This window comes from Polypterus senegalus, chromosome 9 (genome assembly GCF_016835505.1).
Source record: "Polypterus senegalus isolate Bchr_013 chromosome 9, ASM1683550v1, whole genome shotgun sequence".
In the NCBI taxonomy this organism is placed as follows: Eukaryota; Metazoa; Chordata; class Cladistia; order Polypteriformes; family Polypteridae; genus Polypterus; species Polypterus senegalus.
This window is the reverse complement of record NC_053162.1, coordinates 13,642,562-13,668,134: the sequence shown is the minus strand read 5'-3', so window position 1 is coordinate 13,668,134 and position 25,573 is coordinate 13,642,562. Positions and strand designations below refer to the sequence as shown.

General features: G+C 41.2%; 1 protein-coding gene across 6 annotated transcripts in view; it reads right to left on the bottom strand.

Annotated features, from left to right (window-relative positions):
- Positions 1–25,573, bottom strand: part of dennd1a (DENN/MADD domain containing 1A) — a 1,078,084-nt gene that overhangs the window by 36,446 nt on the left and 1,016,065 nt on the right. For all 6 annotated transcript variants that reach the window (XR_005634853.1, XM_039762706.1, XM_039762705.1 and 3 more), the window contains one exon: positions 22,814–22,902. Coding sequence is in view for 5 of the 6 variants with exons in the window: in XM_039762706.1 (XP_039618640.1) it covers positions 22,814–22,902 (89 nt within the window). In the remaining variant the exon portion in view is untranslated. The remainder of the gene's footprint in view (positions 1–22,813; positions 22,903–25,573) is intronic.

Below are 25,573 nucleotides of genomic sequence, written 5' to 3'. Positions count from 1 at the left end.
AACTGCTGGACAAGCTGTCTAATGTGACATAGGCTTCACCCAAATATGGTGATTCTTGAAGATATGGTAATGCAGCCAACAAAAGGATTTATCACAAAACTGTATCAATCGGTAAATGATTTGCCTTTTGCGCAAGTATGCAGCACTCAAACCGTACAAAACGCAATTTTGATACATAAAGGTAAGCAACTCAACAAACTCCATGGAAAGCAACTCATCTATGTCCACTATATTGGAATATGCTTTTCTAGTGTGAAGGGTGACCAATCAGGTAATGAAAGGTTGTAATGAGCAGAATTCGACTGGGGTGGCCCACATAATAAGGACAAACAAATCAGACAGAGAATTCCCAAAACAGTGAGAAGTACAGTGCATCCGGCAAGTATTCACAGCGCATCACTTTTCCACATTTTGTTATGTTACAGCCTTATTCCAAAATGGATTCAATTCATGTTTTTCCTCAGAATTCTACACACAACTGTCACATAATGACAACATGAAAAAAGTTTACTTGAGGTTTTTGCAAATTTATTAAAAATAAATAAACTGAGAAATCCCATGTACAGAAGTATTCACAGCCTTTGCTCAATACTTTGTCGATTCACCTTTGGCAGCAATTACAGCCTCAAGTCTTTTTGAATCTGATGCCACAAGCTTGGCACACCTATCCTTGGCCAGTTTCGCCCATTCCTCTTTGCAGCACCTCTCAAGCTCCATCAGGTTGGATGGGAAGCGTCGGTGCACAGCCATTTTAAGATCTCTCCAGAGATGTTCGGTCAGATTCAAGTCTGGCTCTGCTCTGGCTGGGCCACTCAAGGACATTCACAGAGTTGTCCTGAAGCCACTCCTTTGATATCTTGGCTGTGTGCTTAGGGTTGTTGTCCTGCTGAAAGATGAACCGTCGCCCCAGTCTGAGGTCAAGAGCGCTCTGGAGCAGGTTTTCATCCAGGATGTCTCTGTACATTGCTGCAGTCATCTTTCCCTTTATCCTGACTAGTCTCCCAGTTCCTGCCGCTGAAAAACATCCCCACAGCATGATGCTACCACCACCATACTTCACTGTAGGGATGGTATTGGCCTGGTGATGAGCGGTGCCTGGTTTCCTCCAAACATGACGCCTAGTATTCACACCAAAGAGTTCGATCTTTGTCTCATCAGACCACAGAATTTTGCTTCTCATGGTCTGAGAGTCCTTCAGGTGCCTTTTGGCAAACTCCATGCGGGCTGCCATGTGCCTTTTACTAAGGAGTGGCTTCCGTCTGGCCACTCTACCATACAGGCCTGATTGGTGGATTGCTGCAGAAATGGTTGTCCTTCTGGAAGGTTCTCCTCTCTCCACAGAGGACCTCTGGAGCTCTGACAGAGTGACCATCGGGTTCTTGGTCACCTCCCTGACTAAGGCCCTTCTCCCCCGATCTCTCAGTTTAGATGGCTGGCCAGCTTTAGGAAGAGTCCTGGTGGTTTCGAACTTCTTCCACTTACGGAGGATGGAGGCCACTGTGCTCATTGGGACCTTCAAAGCAGCAGAAATTTTTCTGTAAACCCTCCCCAGACTTGTGCCTCGAGACAATCCTGTCTCAGAGGTCTACAGACAATTCCTTTGACTTCATGCTTGGTTTGTGCTCTGACATGAACTGTCAACTGTGGGACCTTCTATAGACAGGTGTGTGCCTTTCCAAATCATGTCCCATCAACTGAATTTGGCACAGGTGGACTCCAATTAAGCTGCAGAAACATCTCAAGGATGATCAGGGAAACAGGATACACCTGAGCTCAATTTGGAGCTTCATGGCAAAGGCTGTGAATACTTATGTATATATGATTTCTCAATATTTTTATTTTTAATAAATATGCAAAAATCTCAAGTAAACTTTTTTCATATTGTCATTATGGGGTGTTGTGTGTAGAATTCTGAGGAAAAAAATGAATTTAATCCATTTTGGAATAAGGCTGTAACATAACAAAACGCGGAATACTATCTGGATGCACTGTAAATGAGAGTGTTTTTGATTTGTATTATTCTTGACAAATATCTGGGAAACGAATGTTTAGATCAAATTACAGAGAGGAACAAAGCCGTTAACCAATCACCCATGTTCAAAAACTGATCTAAAAAGTAAAGAAGAAAGTGGTCCTTCCTCTCTTTAATACAAAACTCGACATTTTTTTTTAAACTTAATTTAAAACTTGGATATCTGGGCCGCCACATTTTTTGACTTAAAAAAATGATTATGTGGTGACGCTATCTCAAATGGCCATTAAGACCAACAAAGCTCGCCAGTCCTATCCACTTAATTCTTCTAAGAAAACATCAAGTTGAGTTTTGAAAGTCCCTAAACTCCTACTGTCTACCACACTACTTGGTCGCTTATTCCAAGTGTTTATCATTCTTTGTATGGAAGAAAAACTTCCTAATGTTTGTGTGAAATTTCCCCTTAACAAGTTTCCAACTGTGTCCCCGTGTTCTTGATGAACTTATTTTAAAATAACAGTCTCGATCCTCTGGACTCATTTTTAACATTTCAGTCATGTCACCTCTTAATCTTCTTTTACTTAAGAATGAAATATTAATTATGTCTTGGGTACGGTGACCTGACATCCTATATATTAGCTCCAAATTAGGTGCCTCAACCTACCCTAAAAAATTCTTCATTTGCTTATATTTCAGACTCAGCTAATTTCTCAACCCAGTAGCTTTTGCACTTGCTGCCCACAGCTCCCTGGGCAGGCGCCATCAGACCAATCAGACATCCCAGGACTGTGAGACTCGGGCCCATGTCAGTGCCTCATCATCTAGACAGCTTTTTTTAGCCACGCTCGCCGTCTGCAAAAGATTACTTCAAGTGAAAAATGAAGGTAGAGGAAAAACAACCCAGACCTCAAGCTATGAAAATACATTTTTTTGGAAATTATATAACAGCTATTGATAAGATTACTGGCTTTATATGTTTTTTTAGAGCTTGAGGTTGGTGGTTTGCAGTCTACGAGGTGGCCTGCTTCTTTTTGCTGTTGTTGAATAGATATACATAACAGTGCACTAATAACATAACTTACAGTCTCCACCATAATGTTTGGAACAAAGACACATTTTTCTTTGATTTACCCCCCTGCTCTACAGTTTAACATTACAAATCAAACAATTCAGATAAGATTAAAGTGCCCATTACAGATTTTCATTTAAGGGGATTTTCACACATTTCAGTCACACCATGTAGAAATGACACTTTTAACACGTGGTCACCCCATTTCAGGGCACCATAATAGGGACAATGGTATATGAACTATAATAATGACTAATAAAAGCTAGTAATAATAAACAGATGATAATAACAATCAATGAAAAACAATACCATAATAATAATAACTAATCACATAACCAATATGAGCTTTGTCAGGTATAGTCCTATTTCTTTGGTGTTGCCACACATGCATGGTATGCATATGTGGGTGCTTTTTGATAACAGAATTATACTAGCAAATTTTAAAATGAAAAAAAACAAAAAACAAATTATTAATTGTACTGAATCATGATAAAGCCACCAGCTGAGCACCACATAGCCAAACCAAAAACCGACATAACCATAGAAGCACCCCCTATCCCTTTAATTGAATTTTTCCAGGAGAAACTGGCCACCTTCTTTATATGGTAGCAGCCACTTTAATCCAAATCCTCAGCAGGGTGTTCCAATATGGATTTTCCAAAGTCTACTACTGCAGAGAATATTAAACTTTTCACTCTTTTTTATTGTTATTACCTGTGAGTTGGCTGACACATTAATCCAAGGCGACTTACAAAGTGTTTGAGGTATAGCTGGTTACATTTCTTTTGCACAGGCAGGTGACGTGACTTGCTCATGGTCACACAGTGCCAGTAGTAGGACTGAGCTGACAACATCAGGAATTTTAGTCCAAAGCCTTAACCACTGTTCCTGTTCAGCCAACATACATCGGACTTCCAATACAACTCGGACTCCTGCCACGTGCAAAAGTTCACTGACGACACTGCTATCGTGGGCAGCATCAGGAGTGGGCAGGAGGAGGAGTATAGGAACCTAATCAAGGACTTTGTTAAATGGTGTGACTTAAGCCACCTACACCTGAACACCAGCAAAACCAAGGAGCTAGCGGTGGATTTTAGGAGACCCAGGCCCCTCATGGACCCCGTGATCATCAGAGGTGACTGTGCAGAGGGTACAGACCTATAAATACCTGGGAGTGTAGCTGGGTGATAAATTGGACTGGACTACCAATACTGATGCTCTGTGCAAGAGTTGACAGAGCTGACTATACTTCATTAGAAGGCTGGCGTCCTTCAACATCTGCAATAAGATGCTACAGTTGTTCTATCAGATGGTTGTGGCGAGTGCCCTCTTCTACTCGGTGGTGTGCTGGGGAGGCAGCATAAAGAAGAGGGACGCCTCACGCCTGGACAAACTGGTGAGGAAGGCAGGCTCTACTGTAGGCACAGAGCTGGACAGTTTGACATCCGTGGCAGAGCGACGGGCGCTGAGCAGACTCCTGTCAATCATGGAGAATCCACTGCATCCACTGAACAGGATCATCTCCAGACAGAGGAGCAGCTTCAGTGACAGACTGCTGTCACCGTCCTGCTCCACTGACAGACTGAGGTGACCCCACACTATGCGACTCTTCAATTCCACCCGGAGGGGTAAACGTTAACATTATACAAGATTATAGACTGTTATACCTGCCTCACACTCTCCACCTTGCATTTTTTAACTTGCACTGCATTTTTATTTAATTAATATTGTTTTTTTGTATCAGTATGCTGCTGCTGGAGTATGTGAATTTCCCCTTGGGGAATAATAAAGTATCTATCTATCTATTACGGCATGCTGCCATTTTTACAACAAAGTGTGCTCTTTAAATAACCCAGCATTGCTCGGGCACAGAGGGACTGGAAAAGACATTCATAGATACAAGCATTTACCTTGATAAAAACATGACAATTAATTATCACGGCTACCTTAAACCATAATATAAAATTTCATTGGTCACATGCTGCACTGCAACATTACTCCATGAGTGATGACCCTGAAGTGCTGCAGTTTGTGATTTGTTTTGCACTGCCTTTGCTTTTTTGTACCAGGAGGCAGTGGCTGCAAACAATGGAGATTTTCACTTACTGCAGGATTTCTAAGAGTGAAGAACAAAGAGAATGGTGCATGTCATGACACTGTAAAATTTATTGGAAGTTCTTGAAACTGAGGACCACAACCAGAAAATCAATGGGGAAAAAAAAAAAAAAAATATATAAAAAGTGGTGTGAAAAACTATTTGCCCCGTTCCTGATTTCTTATTCTTTTGCATGTTTGTCACACAAAATGTTTCTGATCATCAAACACATTTAACCATTAGTCAAATATAATACAAGTAAACACAAAATGCAGTTTTAAATGATGGTTTTTATTATTTAGGGAGAAAAAAAATCCAAACCTACATGGCCCTGTGTGAAAAAGGAATTGCCCCCTGAACCTAATAACTGGTTGGGCCACCCTTAGCAGCAATAACTGCAATCAAGCGTTTGCGATAACTTGCAATGAGTCTTTTACAGCGCTCTGGAGGAATTTTGGCCCACTCATCTTTGCAGAATTGTTGTAATTCAGCTTTATTTGAGGGTTTTCTAGCATGAACCGCCTTTTTAAGGTCATGCCATAGCATCTCAATTGGATTCAGGTCAGGACTTTGACTAGGCCACTCCAAAGTCTTCATTTTGTTTTTCTTCAGCCATTCAGAGGTGGATTTGCTGGTGTGTTTTGGGTCATTGTCCTGTTGCAGCACCCAAGATCGCTTCAGCTTGAGTTGACGCATAGATGGCCGGACATTCTCCTTCAGGATTTTTGGTAGACAGTAGAATTCATGGTTCCATCTATCACAGCAAGCCTTCCAGGTCCTGAAGCAGCAAAACAACCCCAGACCATCACACTACCACCACCATATTTCACTGTTGGTATGATGTTCTTTTTCTGAAATGCTGTGTTCCTTTTACGCCAGATGTAACAGGACATTTGCCTTCCAAAAAGTTCAACTTTTGTCTCATCAGTCCACAAGGTATTTTCCCAAAAGTCTTGGCAATCATTGAGATGTTTCTTAGCAAAATTGAGACGAGCCCTAATGGTCTTTTTACTTAACAGTGGTTTGCGTCTTGGAAATCTGCTATGCAGGCCGTTTTTGCCCAGTCTCTTTCTTATGGTGGAGTCGTGAACACTGACCTTAATTGAGGCAAGTGAGGCCTGCAGTTCTTTAGACGTTGTCCTGGGGTCTTTTGTGACCTCTCGGATGAGTCGTCTCTGCGCTCTTGGGGTAATTTTGGTCGGCCGGCCACTCCTGGGAAGGTTTACCACTGTTCCATGTTTTTGCCATTTGTGGATAATGGCTCTCACTGTGGTTCGCTGGAGTCCCAAAGCTTTGAAATGGCTTCATAACCTTTACCAGACTGATAGATCTCAATTACTTCTGTTCTCATTTGTTCCTGAATTTCTTTGGATCTTGGCATGATGTCTAGCTTTTGAGGTGCTTTTGGTCTACTTCTCTGTGTCAGGCAGGTCCTATTTAAGTGATTTCTTGATTGAAACAGGTGTGGCAGTAATCAGGCCTGGGGTGGCTACGGAAATTGAACTCAGGTGTGATACACCACAGTTAGGTTATTTTTAACAAGGGGCAATTACTTTTTCACACAGGGCCATGTAGGTTTAGATTTTTTTTTCTCCCTAAATAATAAAAACCATCATTTAAAAACTGCATTTTGTGTTTACTTGTGTTATATTTGACTAATGGTTAAATGTGTTTGATGATCAGAAACATTTTGTGTGACAAACATGCAAAAGAATAAGAAATCAGGAAGGGGCAAATAGTTTTTCACACCACTGTATATATATATATATATATATATATATATATATATATATATATATATATATATATATAAATCTTGTGACTAATTTTCCAAAGACAGTAATTTTAGGGGGTATGTCTACCAAATCTAGGTGTTACGTCTACAACAGAAGACATGTAGTTTCATTTGAAATTCAATATGCATCAGGGCTCAAATAAAATGTGTCACATTTCAGTCAGAGTTCCCCCAATGGCTGAGGTTCAAATGTTTATTTTATGTCTGTTTTGTTCATCTTTATGATAACATTGTGGTTTGTTTAGTTTTCTTTATGTCAGAGTGTCTATGTACCATGTGTTTTGTGGGAAGTCCCCCAAGAGGTGGGGCCTCCAGCCCATCACCATCAAAGAAAGTTGAAGAAAACCCACAGTCCTTTGAGGGCCACTGAATGTGCTGGTGTTGATGAGTTTTCTTGGATTCTGATTAACTGTGTTTTTGTATATTTTCTAGATTTTTTGACCATTCCTTGGATTTGTGACTTGGGACTTGTTTGCCAATGGATTGCCTTTATCTTTTCAGGGGTGTCCTTGGTGCTGCTCGGAGCTTACTTAATGCCATGAGCATTTTTTTTGTAAAAAAAAAAAAAAATATCTTTTTTATGTATAAAGGTTCTGTTTGTCCTTTTCGTGACTAGCTGGGGTTTGATAACCTTCCCCCTCTAGTGGGCATTTTGAGAATTGTGTGAGTAGGAACCCCTAGTTCACGACAGAATGAGCCTCCTGTGACGAAGAGGTAGTCTCACAGGCAGAAGCCTTGTGTTGCTGGAGCTCTCCTTTGGCTGAACTCACTAAGACGATTCCTTTCCTCACCTGATCCATGGTGTAGAGCCAAGTTCAAGAACCAGGAACCCAGTGGGGATGCAGTGTGAAGGGGCAAACCCCAAATGAAAAGAACTTAGTCAGAAAGGCAACATTGTAAATGCATTCAAATTAAAGGTACTGTATCAATTAAAATGTGCGTAATAACAACATACTTAATTCTAAATTGGTGGGGAATTTTAGAACAAAAAAAAATTTACAATGAACATTTTCAGACCTACTTAATCCAATTCAGAGTTTCAAGGGCCAAAGCCTACCCAAGCACCACTGAACAAAAGGCAGAAACCAGTCCTGGAGAGGGCACCAGTCCAAAGCAGGGTACATTCATGCTCACACTCATTCTGGTTATTTACACATTTTTACTAAATAATACCCAAAGTACCTGATCTTGTGCAATGGGTAAGAAAGCAAACATTAACGTGTGTTTTATATATGGACCCTTCTGTCACTGCTAACTGTCTCCTTCTGTGATTTACATCAACTGACAATTTTTTTGCTCTCACGAATTGAGAATTTGTTGTTTTTGTGTATAATTGGATTTCGTAATTGTGGCAACTCCTTACTTGTTTGGAACCATGAATGGTACTTCTTTGTATTTCCTGGTGTTCTGTAGTCTCACGAGTCGATGTTTAATCCCACATTCATAAACTGGATCGCAGGTTGATTAACTAAACTCATGGATCGCACATCTACAGTGTGAGGAACTGCTTGGATTTGAATATATATTTTGGATATTTCTGCAGGTCTCTATATTATTACAGGACACAATGCTAATGTTTTTATATGATAGTGTTATAAAAAAGCTGATTTTAAACTGCTACAAATCACAACACTGCATCAGTATGAAAACCTAAAATTATAATGGCCTCTTCATAGAATGGACCTGAATAAATGTCTAACATCACAAAACAGTAAAATTTACTAACACTACCATTTCGACCGTATATTGAACAGCGACTCGGCATGCCCTAAAAATAAATTGCGTCTCACTCTGTTCTGCCATGGCTTACAGTATCTCTGTCATAGTTGGTATTTTTTAAAACATGTCGGCTTTGCTTTGATAAAAAAAACGTAGTGCCATCGGTTTATTCTGCTCACATCTACCCATCTTATAATATGATATCATAAAATAAAAAGTAGTGGTGAGCAATCAGCTAAGCTTCTTTACTTACAAACATTCATAAAAATAAAGTTCAATTTGACAGGTGTGAAACTCAATAAAAGGGTGTTCTGCAGTTTTACACAGACAGGCAGACTGATAGAGAGACAGAAATGTACTTGTCCCCAGGAGGACATTTTAAAGTTATTTGCGAGGTTGAAAGACGTGAACGTTGCTCTTTAAGGGTTTGGTACTACTGTACACCCCCCCCGACACTTTGGATCTACTGTATATGTTTCTCAGAAAAAGGTCTTCTGGAGGAAAACAAATGAGCAAAAACGGTCAAGTGGAAATTGAACATGGGTAAACACAATTGACAATACGTCAAAATGATGTACTCTTAGAGAAAAGCTGTAATCCAGCAAGAAAATATCATCATTATCTACATTAATTAAGAAGGAAACGCTGTACCTGCTGCCTTTGATGAGATTCTGCTTTGGGTGCTGATAATGGAGCCCTTACATTAGCCCCAGCACACTGCTGCTGCCTGATGGGAATTGTAGTCCCTAAAGTCTGCACTTTTTTATTTTTAGTTTGAAACCCTTTCATTATAACTACTCTCCCGAATACGCCATATAGCCTGTATTTTAAGTTGGACAAATGGCAACTCATATAGAAAATTTCTTGAACATCGCTTTAAATGTTCTTGCATGATTGTCAACATGCAGACATATATATTCAAGCTAACAAACAGATTACAATTTTATTCATACAGATTATCTTCCAGGTAGGAACTGTGCCCCCTAGTGGTTATAAACCTTAAATGGAAACACATACACAAAGCTGTTGAATCCCCACCACCAAATTCTTGTGTGACCTCAACTAAGGGCTCACAATGACTTTAATATTACAATTTTACTATCCACTAATAACACTTGGAGCTCCGGTCCTCTAAGAAAGGTGATGCATGCGCCTCACATGAAACACAGCACTCCAGGTCACCCCACCGACAAGGTTGCTGCAATGTCCTTCACTGCCACCTGATGTTGCCAGGGCTGTTTTCCTGACAGATATGACATGCGCACATACAACAATTGTTTTCTTGTCACCCATATTGAGGGACACGCAGTTATTTGCCATATGAAGGAGCTGAAAACCAAATAATGTGGTGGGGGGAAACCCGCTGCTCCAGTTCTTTGGTCGTGTGTGACTTTGTATTGCGCTTGGAGTGGATGGCTAGTGTTTGTGATAAAAATAATCAGTTGGCCTGTGCAATGTGCCTCACTGTTAGCAGAGCTCACTGCGGTTGCCTTCCTATTAGTAATGTTAGGCTGTTGTTCTGTTGGCTGTGGCACTGCCTGCTGTGAGAAGGACCTGAAGCCCAATTTCATGGCTGAGTTGACCAATTTATAGGTTGCATTACATGTATCACAGAATAAGCTCTTGATTGAGACCAACGTCAAGGTTGAAGGCCTAGTGGTGTGAGTTTTTGCATGACAGACAACAACAACAATTTATTTCTTGTACAACCCAAAATCACAAAAGAATGCCTTAATGGGCGTTCATAGGCCATGTTTTTTGACTGACCCCCAGCCTTGACTCCCTAAGAAGACAAGAAAAAAAACTTCCAAAAAACAAAAAATAATGGAAGAAATCTGGGGAAAGGAAATTCAAAGCAAGGCCCCCTTCCAGGTTGGTTGGGTATGCAATGGGTGTCAAACAGTGGGGTAAATATGATGCACAAGTCATCCACCTCACAGAGCTCGATGGCCACCTCAGAAGTATGACATTAGATATACGAACAACCTTTAGCATTTTATACATGGATACATACGGAGGAAAAGTCAATTAGTTAAGTCATCTTGTATTAAAGCAGGCAGCAAATAAATAAACGCAAGTCACTGCACGAGACCCTGAACTACCAGAGGACGAGGAGCCAACTAAATTTAACTCCGATAACTTTCTAGCACAGTTCTGTCAATTAGTTGCTCGAACAACATATGGATACCTTTACTAAAGGTGAGACGATGCGTATCATATTTAAATAGTTTAAAAGTAGCACATTAGCTTTAACTTGTTACACAAGAAGATGAAAAATAATTTAACGCAAGTTGTTATGAACTAACAGGCCCTGCCACCATGAATTGGATTAAGCAGGTTTCCAAATGTTATGTTATATTACCATCTGATTAATTCATGCCTTGGTACCTTTTGTTTTTTTTACTTTGCTACATTTGAGAACTTGAAAGAAAAATAACTTTGACCAGTGCGGAAAGAGAGAAAAAAAAAAACACTGGATAATGTAAAGATTGAATTATCCATCCATCCGATTTAATTAAAACTTAAGCGATTAACCTGCAAATGTGTTGTAGTTTCTGCTCAGTTCTCTTTGACTGGGGTATAAAGTCTTCCCAGAGGATAAAAGCAAGATGTCTTGGTGACTGTTTACGGATCATTTCCTTTTGTATCCCAGCTAAGGTGCTCTCAGTGCTTTGTTTTTGTATGTCTGACAGATCTCAGTGCCACTGTACATCTAGAGACTCCGGGCTCCATGACAGCGACACAAATTATTAACAGTAAGTTTAATCTTAAAGGAATATTTGTCAGTTTATTGTGAGATACTGCTGAAATTGTGGCAGTGGGGGGAAAAAAGATACCTTGTGTGGCAAAGCAGGAAAGACACCTTTGGTGACAGGAAATTGAAACAGGAGCTGCAATACGCAGTAACCTCTGACATAACTGATAACGTCTTATTTTGTATTATAACAAATGAGAGTACTAATTAAAACCTAAACATGTGGCACACTGGTTAGCCTTGCTGTCTCATGAACTCAGCATTCTGACTACAATTCTATTGTCTGGTGGTCGCCAGGGTTCCTCCCCTGGCTGGGGATCAAATTCTTGTTATATGGGTCTATAGTAACTGTTTTGATTTATTTGTACACTAGCAAAATACCTAGTACTGCTTTAAAATTTTTATTAAGAAGAAAAGTAAACCTTTTTAAACTGAGGGAAAATATGCCAATAATTATTTGTTAAGGATCTCTTTGTATACCACATTGTCAGTTCAGCCCTTCCGGTTGTAACATGACCAAGCTGTGCGCTGAGCTTACTCCTGAGCATGTAACGTACAGTTGGCCATGTGAACAGTAATCTTGTCTCAAATCTCACAGCTTGGATTGCTGCTGTCGTAATCGGTTTGAGTTTCATGGTTTGTTTCAATTACGACAGTATTTGCAGGACTTGTGTTGAAGTGACATTCGGCATCGGTCAAGCGTTGTAAGCATACAACCAGTTTCATTGATAACTTCACATCCAGCTTTTGAGAGTTTAAACATTCATAAACATCAAAGTGTCCACTACTGGAATCGTCACCTGTGAATCTAAGATGTTTAAGAGGCATTGGCGGTTGTCCAAAGGTGTAAAATATTTGGTCATTTCGGTACACTTGAAAGCAACAACCGAACAATTCAGTGGCAGCCATCAACTCACATGCAGAACCATAGGTGAAGGGCTTAAGCATTTCACTCTTCTAGTGCTCCTGTGTAGTCTAATTATCTCCTGTACCGTCATCAGTCCACACCTTGAACCTGTCCCAGTCATTCAATACATAAGACACAATGGATATCAAGAGTGAGCCTGATATGGCCGTGCAATATGTAACACAGAGAATGTAAAAGGCAGGTGCCATCTCTGGGCATGGAAACCACTCGGTAAGTGACAGTTCTTTGATCGATGGTGATCACCTCGATAGACATGTTAATGGGGGTGCAGTTGGAACGATAAAGGAAATGGGCACCTGAACAATGTAAAGTAAGTCTAAACTACCTACACAATAACTATAATCGTAATAAATGAACAATAAAACAGCGGAGAAGCTGTGGATTAAATAAAAAGGCTGTAGTTATCAGCAGGGAGACGTGAATCCCGTGGCGAAGCAAGGAAGGGAATGTAGAGACCGGAGCAACAGACGGCCTTATATAGGCAGGCAGCCAACAACGTGGGAGGCATGAGGATGGGGGACCCAACGCCACCTCACACGGCGACCGAGCTGCAGGCTATGGACGTATATATGTACGTAAGTAGGATTCAGTTAGCGTTGGGAACCCGCGTACCAAATTTCTTGAAGATGGGCCCATAGGTAACGAAGGCCGTTGGAAACGGTTTCATCTATAGCACCCACCCTCCGTGTAAACCTGAATCTGATAAAAAAATGGTCCGAAAATCTTATGTTTAAATTTCAAGATCATAAAAAAACAGGATTCCATTAGGGCAAGTACATATTATCAAAAGTGTTTAGCCATTAGCCATGTGATCTGTATTGGCAACCTATTTGTTATACAAACACAAGGCAGAAAACACAGATTGAATTAAAAACTAAAGTTATAACGTGCAGCTAAAGTGTGACCGTTATGTTAAAATCCCACAGAAACAAGACACAAATAAGCTACACAGGAAAAACTGCAGTACAACCTAATGAATAATCTGGGTGGATGGAAGCCATAAATATGACACGGTGCTGTGCCCCTAAATCTCTTTACTCGTTCTTTTCATAGCCTAGTGGATTTGCTTCGCTTTTTTGAACTGTATTAAATGGATTTGAGAATGTTATGTTGTGCTTCTCTATTGTCTTCAACAGTATGAAAGCCTTCCTCCTGTATATTTGCCAGGCAAGGGCTGCAAAGGTGTCATTTTGCCACAAGAGGTCAGTAAAATCCTACATAATAGATACAGCAGGGAGCAGTGCTTGAATTACAGTGAGATGAGCTTATTGTTCATTTTAGGAATTTTTAAATCACATCATACAATTACAGGCTAAAGAAATAAATAAAGAGAGCCCCAAATCAAAATTCTCACAAGCTGATCTCTTTGTGTGCTTTCGAACCTGGGAAATCTAGTTCCTTGACCTTTCCAACTCTGTATCTCCAAGGGCGGCAGAAGTAAAGGCTTCCAGTCTTGTCTGCTCAATAATCCCACACACCGACAGGAAGCCCAATAAAGAGCTTAGCGCAGAGCCCGTGTATTAGCTGAGATTTGATTTCACGGACACTGAGAGAAACATTTCAGCTCCATCTGAAGTCTGCTGCACTACAAAACAGCAATGCTACTGCTCACCAAAGCCCATGGACAGAAAGAGCCATCCAGGCCTTCAAGAGCGTGTCACTTTAGGAATGACAAAGAGAATTCTTAACAATAAAAAGGCCAAATAAAAGCAGCAAAGTATTTACTTACTAAGAGAGACAAAACCCTCCTTGATTCATCTGTTCAGCTGGGACTGACTGCAGTTCCCTTAGACATCCATACAAGGGTCTTAGGGGACATTATGTGGCACAACAGATACAGACAGTATTCAGACATTTCATTTTTTTTACATTTTATTTCGTTGCAGCATTATACTAAAATCATTTTTTTTTTTCCTTATCAGATAAGACACAATATCCCAGACTGACAAAGTGAAAAGAGGATCTTCTTTGCAAATCTATAAAACATAAAGAAAGTCAAAGTATTCAGACTCCTTGCTCAGTACTTAGTTGAAAAACCTTTGGCAGCAATGACACCTGGGAGTGTTCGTGGGTATGACACGACATTTAGGGATCTCACAAGCTTTGCCAGCTATATTCGCGTCTGTCCAGAGATGTTCATTTGAGTACCAGTCTGGGATTTGCCCCTCAAGGACAATGCTAGAGTTCTCCCTAAGCCACTCTTGTGCTGTCTTTGTTTATTGCTTTGGGCCATTGTCCTGTTTGAAGGTGAATCTTTTTGCCCAGTCTGAGGTCCACTGCACTCTGGTGCAGGTTTTCACTAAGGATATCTCTGTGCCTTGCTCCATTCAACTTTCACACAATCCTGTCAATGTCCCTGGCTGCTGGAAAACAAGCCCACAGCATGATGCTACCACCGCCATGCTGCACTACTGGGATGGTACTACACAAGTGATGAGCAGTACCTGGTTTCCTCCAGACATGATGCTAATCTTGGTTTCATCAGACCAGAGAATTTAGTTTCTCTGTGGACTGTTGCAGTGATGAAGGTCCTTCTGGAAGTTTCTCCAATTTCCAGACAGGTTCTCTGGAGCTCAGCCAGAGTGACCATTGGGGTTCTTAGCCACCTCTGTTACCAAAGCCCTTCTTCTTCCACAATTGCTCAGTTTGGGTGGGGCACCGGTTCTAGATGAATAATAGAGGTTCCAAACACATTCAATTTAAGAATTATGGAGGTCATTGTGTTTTTGTTCTTGTTCAAGGCTGCAAAGAGTACTTTTGCAGCCTTTCTGAGATCTGTGCCTCGACACAATCCTGTCTCAAGGCTCTGCAGGCAATTCCTCCAAACTTGGCTTGGTTTTTACTCAACAGTGGGACCTTCTACTGACAGGCGTGTGCCTTTACTATTCATGTCCAATCAACTGAACAGACCACAGGTGAACGCCAAACGCAATGTAGGAAGATCTCAATGATGATCCACACAATGGGATGCACCTGAGACAAACGTCAACTGTCACAGTCAAGGGTCTGAATACTTGTGCCATTTATGACATTTCAGTTTTTACTCTTTAACAAATTGGCAAAACAAAATCTTAAATCCAGTTTTTGCTTTGTCATTCTGGGTGAGAAATTGATTAAATGATTTTATAACAAGACTGCAATATAACAAAATGTGAAAAAAGAGATCTGAATACTTTCTGAATCCACTGTAGTTAGGAATTTCCAAAGATCTGGATGTTGCGTAGAAACACAAAGGGCAGCCCTGCAGTTGGTGACGGGTCCCAGCATCAAAGAAGCAAACAGGATTATGTGTGTTTAATTTAGGCCTGAAAATTCTTAAAAACAAGTAAGTGTATTAGCTACCATAGTGTGCCCATTTATCTTTTGATATTTCACCCATCTTTAATTTCTCTGGCCTGTGTAGAAGACGGTCAGTTATTAACTGACACTGCTATTTTTTAATCAGTTAATATTTTAAAATAAAGAAAGTAAATAACTTGAAATGATCACAATCAAAATATTAGACCTTAAATACCATCGATAACACAGTACACAAATAATGGCATTTCAGGGCTCAGCAGTGCAGTGATTAGTGATGCCACTTCACAGATCTTGTGCCCAGTGGTGGTGTCTTTAGCATGCTTCTCCGCTGTCTGGGGCAATGTGGAGGGCACCTTAACTGGTAAACTGGCACAAGTATGAGTGAGTGGGCCCTGGGATGGACTGGTTCACTTGTCCAGGACTGCACCCTGCTTGTCCTCAGTGGTGCTCAGGTAAGGCTCTGCACATCCCAAGGTATTGAACTGGACCATATGAGTTTGAGAATGATTTATTATGATGCAAATACTAACAAAATAATTAAACTGCAGCTGTTGTGAAATATTCACAAAAATACACAACCAAATTTAGAGTCACTGGCCGCTGTATCATTTGCAACGCAAGAACAATTTATTTCTTGTATTGGCCAAAATCACACAAGGAAAGACTTAATAGGTTTTAAAAGGACATATTTTTTGACAGCCCACTAACTCTCTAAGAAGAAAAGAAAACCTTATAAGGAAAAAAAATGAATAAATCTTGGGAACGGCGATTCAGATCTGGATGGGGTGCCAGTCCACTGCGGGCATGCAAGTCTTCAGACTCCTTCCCCCTTTTCACATTTTGTTATGTTGTGGTCTTGTGCTAAAATCATTTAAATTCAGTTTTTCCCTCATCAAACTACACTCAATACCTCAGAATGACAAGCAAAAACAGGATTTTAGGAGCTTTTGAAAATATATTAAAAATAACAAAAAGCGCTGAAATTGATATAAGTATTGAGACTCTTTCCTATGACACTTGAAATGCCACCCCATTCTACTGATTAACTGCTGAGCTGTGTCCTGTGGTTAACTCAGTTGATTGGATCTGATTAGGAAAGGCACACTCCTGTCTGTAGAAGGTCCAACAGTTGAGCAAAAAAGAAATGAATGGCCTGTGGAGCTTAGAGCCAGGATTGAGTCTGGGAAAGGCTCCAAGAACTTTCTGCAGCACTGAATGCTACTAAGGGCACAATGGCCACTAAATTTGGAGTGACCATGACTCGTCCTTAAAGCTGATTGCCTGGCCAAACGGAGAAATCAGGGGAGAAATGTCTTGGTAAGGGAGGTGACCAAGAACCTGATGGTCACGTTGGCTAAACTCCAGAGAAACCTGTGTGGAAATGGGGGAAGCTTCCAGAAAGACAAATGCCACTGCAACACTCTACTAATCTTGCTAGAAGACACATGAAAAGCCAGCATGGAGTTTGTAAAAAGGCTCCTAAAGGACTCTTTAGGGTGTGAAAAAGACGATTCTCTGGTCTGATGAAGCAAGGATTTAACTGTTTGGCCTCAGTCCTGTGCGTCGTGTCTGCAGGAATCCAGGTACCACTCATCCCCTGCACAACCCCATTTCAACGGCGAAGCATGGTGGTGGCGGCATCATGATGTGGGGTTGTTTTTCAGCAGCAGGGAATGAGAGACTAGACAGGGTTTCACGAAAGCAGAACACAGTAAAGTAGAGAGATGATCCTTAATGAAAACCTGCAGCAGAGCACTCGGGACCCCTGCCTGGGCTCAATCACCCTAAATACAAAGGGAAGACAACGCAAGGAGTGGCTGAGGGTCAACTCTGTGAAAAGTCTTGAGTGGCCCAGCCAGAGTCCAGACTTGAACCCAATTGAACATCTCTGGAGAGACCTAAAAGGTGCTGTCCACCGTTGGTCTCCACTCAGCCTTACCATCTGATGGGATGTGCACAGAATCCAGGTGTGTGAAGCTTGTTGTGTCAGACCCAAGAAGACTCCAGGCTGGAATTGCTGCAAAAGGGGCTTCAACTAAGTACTGGGTGAATGGTCTGAACACTTGTGTAATACTATATTTCATTTTTTAAAAATTTTTTAATCAATCTAAAATTCTCTTTTTGCTTTGATGTTTTCTTCTATTGAGTGTTGCTTGATAAGGAAAAACATGAATTTCAATGATTTTAGCATAAGCCTGGAACATAACAAAATATGTAAAAAGTGAAAGGGTTTCAATACTGCCAATTAAATGAACACGCGCATCTAAAGGAATGTGAGAAGACATCCAGAGAAGCAGAGTGAGATGGGTCTGAGTAGGCCCAGGTACAGCCTGCAGACTCCAAACACGTCCCATGACTGGGCATGGGATTCAAAACAAGCCCCTGGGTCTGTAAGTCAGCTGTGCTCTTCACAAGTCGCCCTGTGCTGTGCTTTAAATAGGAGGATGACGAGGTGGAGGAGGCTGGGAGAATGCTCTGATCACAGCGCGCTGCTGCACCCACCACACGGCAAACCACCTGGAATGAGATCCAAGTGCAACCGTGCAATGGATTACACCTCAGCACCACACTGAACAGTGTGAGGTTTGTTTTTACAGTGGCTGTAGTGCCAATCCTATCACCAACCTCGGTTTTCCCTGCAGTTGGAGGACCTGCTTGCAGGACTGGATGCAGATTAACTTCATACCCAGGGCAGAGTAATTGCAGGTTAAGGGCTTTGCTCAGGGGCCCAATGGAGTAGAGGCTCTTTTGGCATTTGAACTGTAAACTGGCATAGATCCCTAGCCTCAGAGCCACCCCTTTGCCCTTTGAAAAGCTGGAGGTAAAAACAAAAAAGATGGTGGTAGATATCAGAAGGAGCAAGATTTTCAAATCTCTGACATTCATCCAGTTAAAAAAATTTGAGGTGGCCCGGGCATAACAGCACTGAAACAAGAACCTGTGCTGAAAACTGGTTTGGACTGCAGTCACTGAAGTCGTATACTGCAGAGACACAGGTCCTTTGGTGTTGGTGAAACATTTTTGTGTATGTTCTACTAGTTTATACTCGTGTGTTCTATCAAGTGTGTTCTTTTATGCAGTGGTACTGTATGTCAGGGTAGTAGTATTAGTATGACCTCTAAGGCACGGCCATCAGCAGTGTGTCTGCCTGCAGAGAGAGTGTCGACCTCATCAGTGACATTCATGTCTCTGGTGACTCTTCCTATGATGTCAGTACATGGATTGGGAGAGCATGGGGGGGTCATGAGGTCATTGAAAAGTGGTGTGTGGCGCTCCCGATAGCTATGCAAATGGATGGAGGTCCAAGTCTTTAGAGTCCTGGTGCTTCCTGTCTTGCTATATGGCTGTGAGACATGGACGCTATCCAGTGACCTGAGACAGACTGGACTCCTTAGGTACTGTGTCTCTTTGGAGAATCCTTGGTTTGACTTTATGTCGAATGAGCGGTTGCTCATGGAGTCCCAAATGAGGCACAATACCGCCACTGTGAGGGAGCGTCAGTTATGGCACTACGGCCATGTGGCTCGATTCCCCGAGGGTGATTCAGCTTGCAGGATCCTCATTGTTGGGGACCCGAGTGGCTGGAACAGGCCAAGGGGACACCCATGTAACTCCTGGCTGAGGCAGATAGAGGGTCAATTCCGGAGGGTGGGACTGGACTGCGTGTCTGCCTGCCTGGTGAGTTTGGGTTGCCAACTGGAATCCCGAGCTGTTTCTTCGTGTAGTGGGTGCGGCAATGTGCTGTACCAGTGCATGCTTCCCAACATGACATGACTTGACCTAACTCAATGTGTAAAATATACCACTTCCCCAAAATATTTAACATTTACTGACAATTTGTTGAGCTGTGCTCAGAACTGAATCAGCACATTAAGGTTAATTGAGTTGCTCCAGGTCACCCACGGACCTTATGGCCACACCAATTACAGTACCTGTCAGATTGAACACCTGTTACCTCTGAAACCACACCCCAGCCAACGGCCAGACAAAAAGAACCAAATTAATGGAGGGTAACAATTAAGACTGGGGGTCCCACACGCTCCACACAACCTGCAGAGCACCTTCAGCACAAGCCTAATCCTACTATTGTGCTCCAGGGGGTGCACCCAGAGGGCCTTCTTACCAGCTTCCATTAGTTATTACAACACATCCTCTGTCTGCAGAAGGTTTTTGCTATTTTAATGTTATTAATAACAGAAATTTGTATCTGTTTTATTTATTTATTTTACCCTTTTATCTTGAGTTTATTCTGTGTGGATGTTTCTAGTTTGTTTCAGCTATTATACCACTCCTGAATCTTCTTGAGATAAATAAATAAAAACTGGATAGGTAAGGTATAGCTTGGTATAGTATGTACAGTATCTATCTGTTACAGAGCCTTTTATATCTGTCTATTGTTGTATTTTTCATATTTATTAATCTGTCTGATATTATGCCCTTCATATCCAAGAACCTTTTAAATCTGCCTGTCTTAGTCCCTTACTGCCTCTTACATACATTTATCTATCTATTATAGGGGCCATAATTTCGATCTATCCAGATTTAAGATTTTTTTTTATTCTTATAGCTATAATTATTTGTAATTCTGTTGCTTGTTATTTTGTGCATTGTTAAAGGTAATTATTCTTCTTTGTACGAATCTTGAGTGTGTGTGTACTTAAGGTAACATTAGTTTTCAGCTGTTTTGTGCTTATTTTTTAAGTCTGTGTAACAATGCTTTGTATTTTGTACTTAATCGTTGCAAACAAAGTTCCCTTGGGGATAATAAAGTCTGCCTAACCTACTGTATCTATCTATCTGTTATGATGCCTTTTATTTCTCTCTATTATAGTGCCTTTCCTATCTATCTACCTTAGTGCCTTTCTCATTTAACAACCTGCCTACTATAGTGCCTTTCACATCTAACATATCTATCTGGCTATTACAGAGCCCTTTCTTTCTTTCAAAGCTATTATTATGTCTTTCATATTTACATTGTCTACCTATTATAGTGCATTTCCCATCTACCGGTCATAAACGAACCTTCATATATATACAGTGCATCCAGAAAGTATTTACAGCGCATCGCTTTTTTCACATTATTGTTATGTTACAGCCTTATTCCAAAATGGATTAAATTCGTTTTTTTCCTCAGAATTCTACACACAACACCCCATAATGACAACGTGAAAAAAGTTTACTTGAGGTTTTTGCAAATTTATTAAAAATAAAAAAATTGAGAAATCATATATACATAAGTATTCACAGCCTTTGCCATGAAGCTCCAAATTGAGCTCCGGTGCATCCTGTTTCCCCTGATCATCCTTGAGATGTTTCTGCAGCTTAATTGGAGTCCACCTGTGCCAAATTCAGTTGATGGGACATGATTTAGAAAGGCACACACCTGTCTATAGAAGGTCCCACAGTTGACAGTTCATGTCAGAGCACAAACCAAGCATGAAGACAAAGGAATTGTCTGTAGACCTCCGAGACAGGATTGTCTCGAGGCACAAATCTGGGGAAGGTTAGAGAAAAATGTCTGCTGCTTTGAAGGTCCCAATGAGCACAGTGGCCTCCATCATCTGTAAGTGGAAGAAGTTTGAAACCACCAGGACTCTTCCTAGAGCTGGCCGGCCATCTAAACTGAGCGATCGGGGGAGAAAGGCCTTAGTCAGGGAGGTGACCAAGAACCCGATGGTCACTCTGTCAGAGCTCCAGAGGTCCTCTGTGGAGAAAGGAGAACCTTCCAGAAGGACAACCATCTCTGCAGCAATCCACCAATCAGGCCTGTATGGTAGAGTGGCCAGATGGAAGCCACTCTTTAGTAAAAGGCACATGGCAGCCCGCCTGGAGTTTGCCAAAAGGCACCTGAAGGACTCTCAGACCATGAGAAACAAAATTCTCTGGTCTGATGAGACAAAGATTAAACTCTTTGGTGTGAATGCCAGGCGTCACGTTTGGAGGAAACCAGGCACCGCTCATCATCAGGCCAATACCATCCCTACAGTGAAGCATGGTGGTGGCAGCATCATGCTGTGGGGATGTTTTTCAGCGGCAGGAACTGGGAGACTAGTCAGGATAAAGGGAAAGATGACTGCAGCAATGTACAGAGACATCCTGGATGAAAACCTGCTCCAGAGCGCTCTTGACCTCAGACTGGGGTGACGGTTCATCTTTCAGCAGGACAACGACCCTAAGCACACAGCCAAGATATCAAAGGAGTGGCTTCAGGACAACTCTGTGAATGTCCTTGAGTGGCCCAGCCAGAGCCCAGACTTGAATCCGATTGAACATCTCTGGAGAGCTCTTAAAATGGCTGTGCACCGACGCTTCCCATCCAACCTGATGGAGCTTGAGAGGTGCTGCAAAGAGGAATGGGTGAAACTGGCCAAGGATAGGTGTGCCAAGCTTGTGGCATCAGATTCAAAAAGACTTGAGGCTGTAATTGCTGCCAAAGGCGCATCGACAAAGTATTGAGTAAAGGCTGTGAATACTTACAGTATGTACATGGGATTTCTCATTTTTTTAAATTTTAATAAATTTGCAAAAACATCAAGTAAACTTTTTTTCAAGTTGTCATTATGGGGTGTTGTGTGTAGAATTCTGAGGGAAAAAAATGAATTTAATCCATTTTGGAATAAGGCTGTAACATAACAAAATGTGGAAAAAGTGTGAATACTTTCCGGATGCACTGTATATATGTATATATATCTATATCTATCTAACTATCTTTCAAAGCTATCTATTATAAAGCCTTTAGTATTTATAGCATTTCTCTGTCTATTACAGTGCCCTTTCCTTTTATGTATCTATTACAGTGCCTTTCATATCTATTTACCTATCCACCTTATAACTCTATTTGTACTTATAGCACCAGCTTTATAATACCTGCAGAACACAAGTATTTAAATAATTCAGAGTACAGTAAAAGCTGAATATGTCAATCATTTTGATGATGGATCTTTCTGAACTGACAGGACATTTGGTATCATTTTTTGTATGTACACACTAGGGAGCAGCGCTCCTGCCATGTTCTCTCAGTTTCTAATTATTGAATTAAAGGATTAATGCTGTATTCCACTTAAACACTCCCCCCCCAACACACACACACACACTAAACCCCCCCAGTACTGCTACCACTCCACCTCGCCTCCAACACAAACCATTAAAAAAAAAAAAAGTCCAATTAAAAAAAGCTTACTGTTCAGGACTCGACACTGACGTCCTACGCCCATCCACTGCCACATTGCTCCTGGGTCTCTTCACCACTGGAGGTCGAGGAGGGCGGGCCTGAAAAGATCAGAGGGAACAAAAAAACACAAAGGAGCAATGCTCATTATGGACAGAAGCAAAATTTACAAGTCATCCTGTAGGGAACACATCAGGCTGTTAGGGGAAGGTTCAGGGAATTGTGCGAAATCTGAACATTATGTATAGTAGTGATGATTCAAACACAACAGAAAACTAGAGTGTGAGTGTGTGTGTGTGTGTGTGTGTGTGCTTGGTAAAGGGAGGGCTTAGAGAGGCAAACAGAACATTCATAGGAAAGAGAAAAAGAAAGATTTGGCAGGTTTGACAGATAAAATTGTACAGAGCCTCTCATGTACAGTATACTGGTCAAAATGTTGAACAAAACAAAAACAAAACAACATAAAATAACCAAAGATATTTATATGGTTTTAAGTCTACAAATCTGCTTAGTGCATTAACAGCCTTTAATCTCATTGACAAGTTTATTTTGTCTTTTAATGTCACCCTTGGAGAAACTGTTTAGGTCAGGATCTGAACATCTGCTGGTTTTTGGACATATTAGTAGTCTGTGCTTTCCTCATCTGCTCAATAGTGTGAGGCAGGATTCCATCTAGGCCTTACCCTGTTAGTCCGCAGTGGTCCATATACCCAAAAACACACTATTATGATGTAATAGTGGGAGTATTATTATCATGTCTACACCACAGTACACTTCTTACTATGTCACAAAAACACGTAAAAGGTCACCACTGTCCAGCAGAATGACAATCTTCATTTCACTGAAAACGCCAATAACTGACTATCCATTTACCAATCATTCAAACCGAACCCTAATGCTTAAGGTGGCACATGACTGATAACTGCATCCACCCATTCTATATGAAGATATAACTAAATATGATGCAACAACAGAAACATCTGCATGACCCACTATGTCTACATAAATGGAAGCGTCATCAGCTATCCACACTTATATATATAGGACCACCATACTAATACGGTGTTTGACCCCCTTTCGCCTTCAGAACTGCCTTAATTCTACGTGCCATTGATTCAACAAGGTGCTGAAAGCATTCTTTAGAAATGTTGGCCCATATTAATAGGATGGCATCTAGCAATTGATGGAGATTTGTGGGATGCACATCCAGGGCACGAAGCTCCCGTTCCACCACATCCCAAAGATGCTCTATTGGGTTGAGATCTGGTGACTGTGGGGGCCATTTTAGTACAGTGAACTCATTGTCATGTTCAAGAAACCAACTTGAAATGATTCGAGCTTTGTGACATGGTGCATTATCCTGCTGGAAGTAACCATCAGAGGATGGGTACATGGTGGTCATGAAGGGATGGACATGGTCAGAAACAATGCTCAGGTAGCCCGTGGCATTTAAACGATGCACAATTGGCACTAAGGGGCCTAAAGTGTGCCAAGAAAACATCCCCCACACCATGACACCACCACCACCACCAGCCTGCACAGTGGTAACAAGGCATGATGGATCCATGTTCTCATTCTGTTTACGCCAAATTCTGACTCTACCATTTGAATGTCTCAACAGAAATCGAGACTCATCAGACCAGGCAACATTTTTCCAGTCTTCAACTGTCCACTTTTGGTAAGCTCGTGCAAATTGTAGCCTCTTTTTCCTATTTATAATGAAGATGAGTGGTACCCGGTGGGGTCTTCTGCTGTTGTAGCCCATCCGCCTCAAGGTTGTGCGTGTGGTGGCTTCACAAATGCTTTGCTGCATACCTCGGTTGTAACGAGTGGTTATTTCAGTCAAAGTTGCTCTTCTATCAGCTTGAATCAGTCGGCCCATTCTCCTCTGACCTCTAGCATCAACAAGGTATTTTCACGCACAGGACTGCCGCATACTGGATGTTTTTCCCTTTTCACACCATTCTTTGTAAACCCTAGAAATGGTTGTGCATGAAAATCCCAGTGACTGAGCAGATTGTGAATTACTCAGACCGGCCCGTCTGGCACCAACAACCATGCCACGCTCAAAATTGCTTAAATCACCTTTCTTTGCCATTCTGACATTCAGTTTGGAGTTCATGAGATTGTCTTGACCACGACCACACCCCTAAATGCATTGAAGCCACTGCCATGTGATTGGTTGATTAGATAATTGCATTAATGAGAAATTGAACAGGTGTTCCTAATAATCCTTTACAGTAGGTGAGTGTATATACACACACACACACATACATATATATATATATATATATATATATATATAAATTAGTAGCTTCAGAAGGTGTTGGTCATAAAGTCTTTTTCATTATTTAGACGTTCTTTTTAAGCCTGCATATGCTGGGTTCAAGTCTAAGTGTCTGTTATGGTGTTTTCATTAGACAGCAATGATTCAGCCAGCTCCCTGGCGCTCTTAGTATTGGCCCTGAATTTTACTTTCACAGTGTCCCAGTTAAACAAGTGTCAAGTGGGAACTTGTATGTGTGTAAATCAGAGACCGTGGGTCTTCCCTTCTGACAGCATTGCGATGGTCCTGTTTAAGGTTTGACTTTATAACACCTTCCAAACCTCACCTTATTATATACATATATAATATGTGTATATATATATATATATATATATATAATATGTGTATATATATATATATATATATATATATATATATATATATATATATATATATATATAATGGTAGAATGGAGGAAGAATCATGGGAGGCCCTCTGGTGTCACT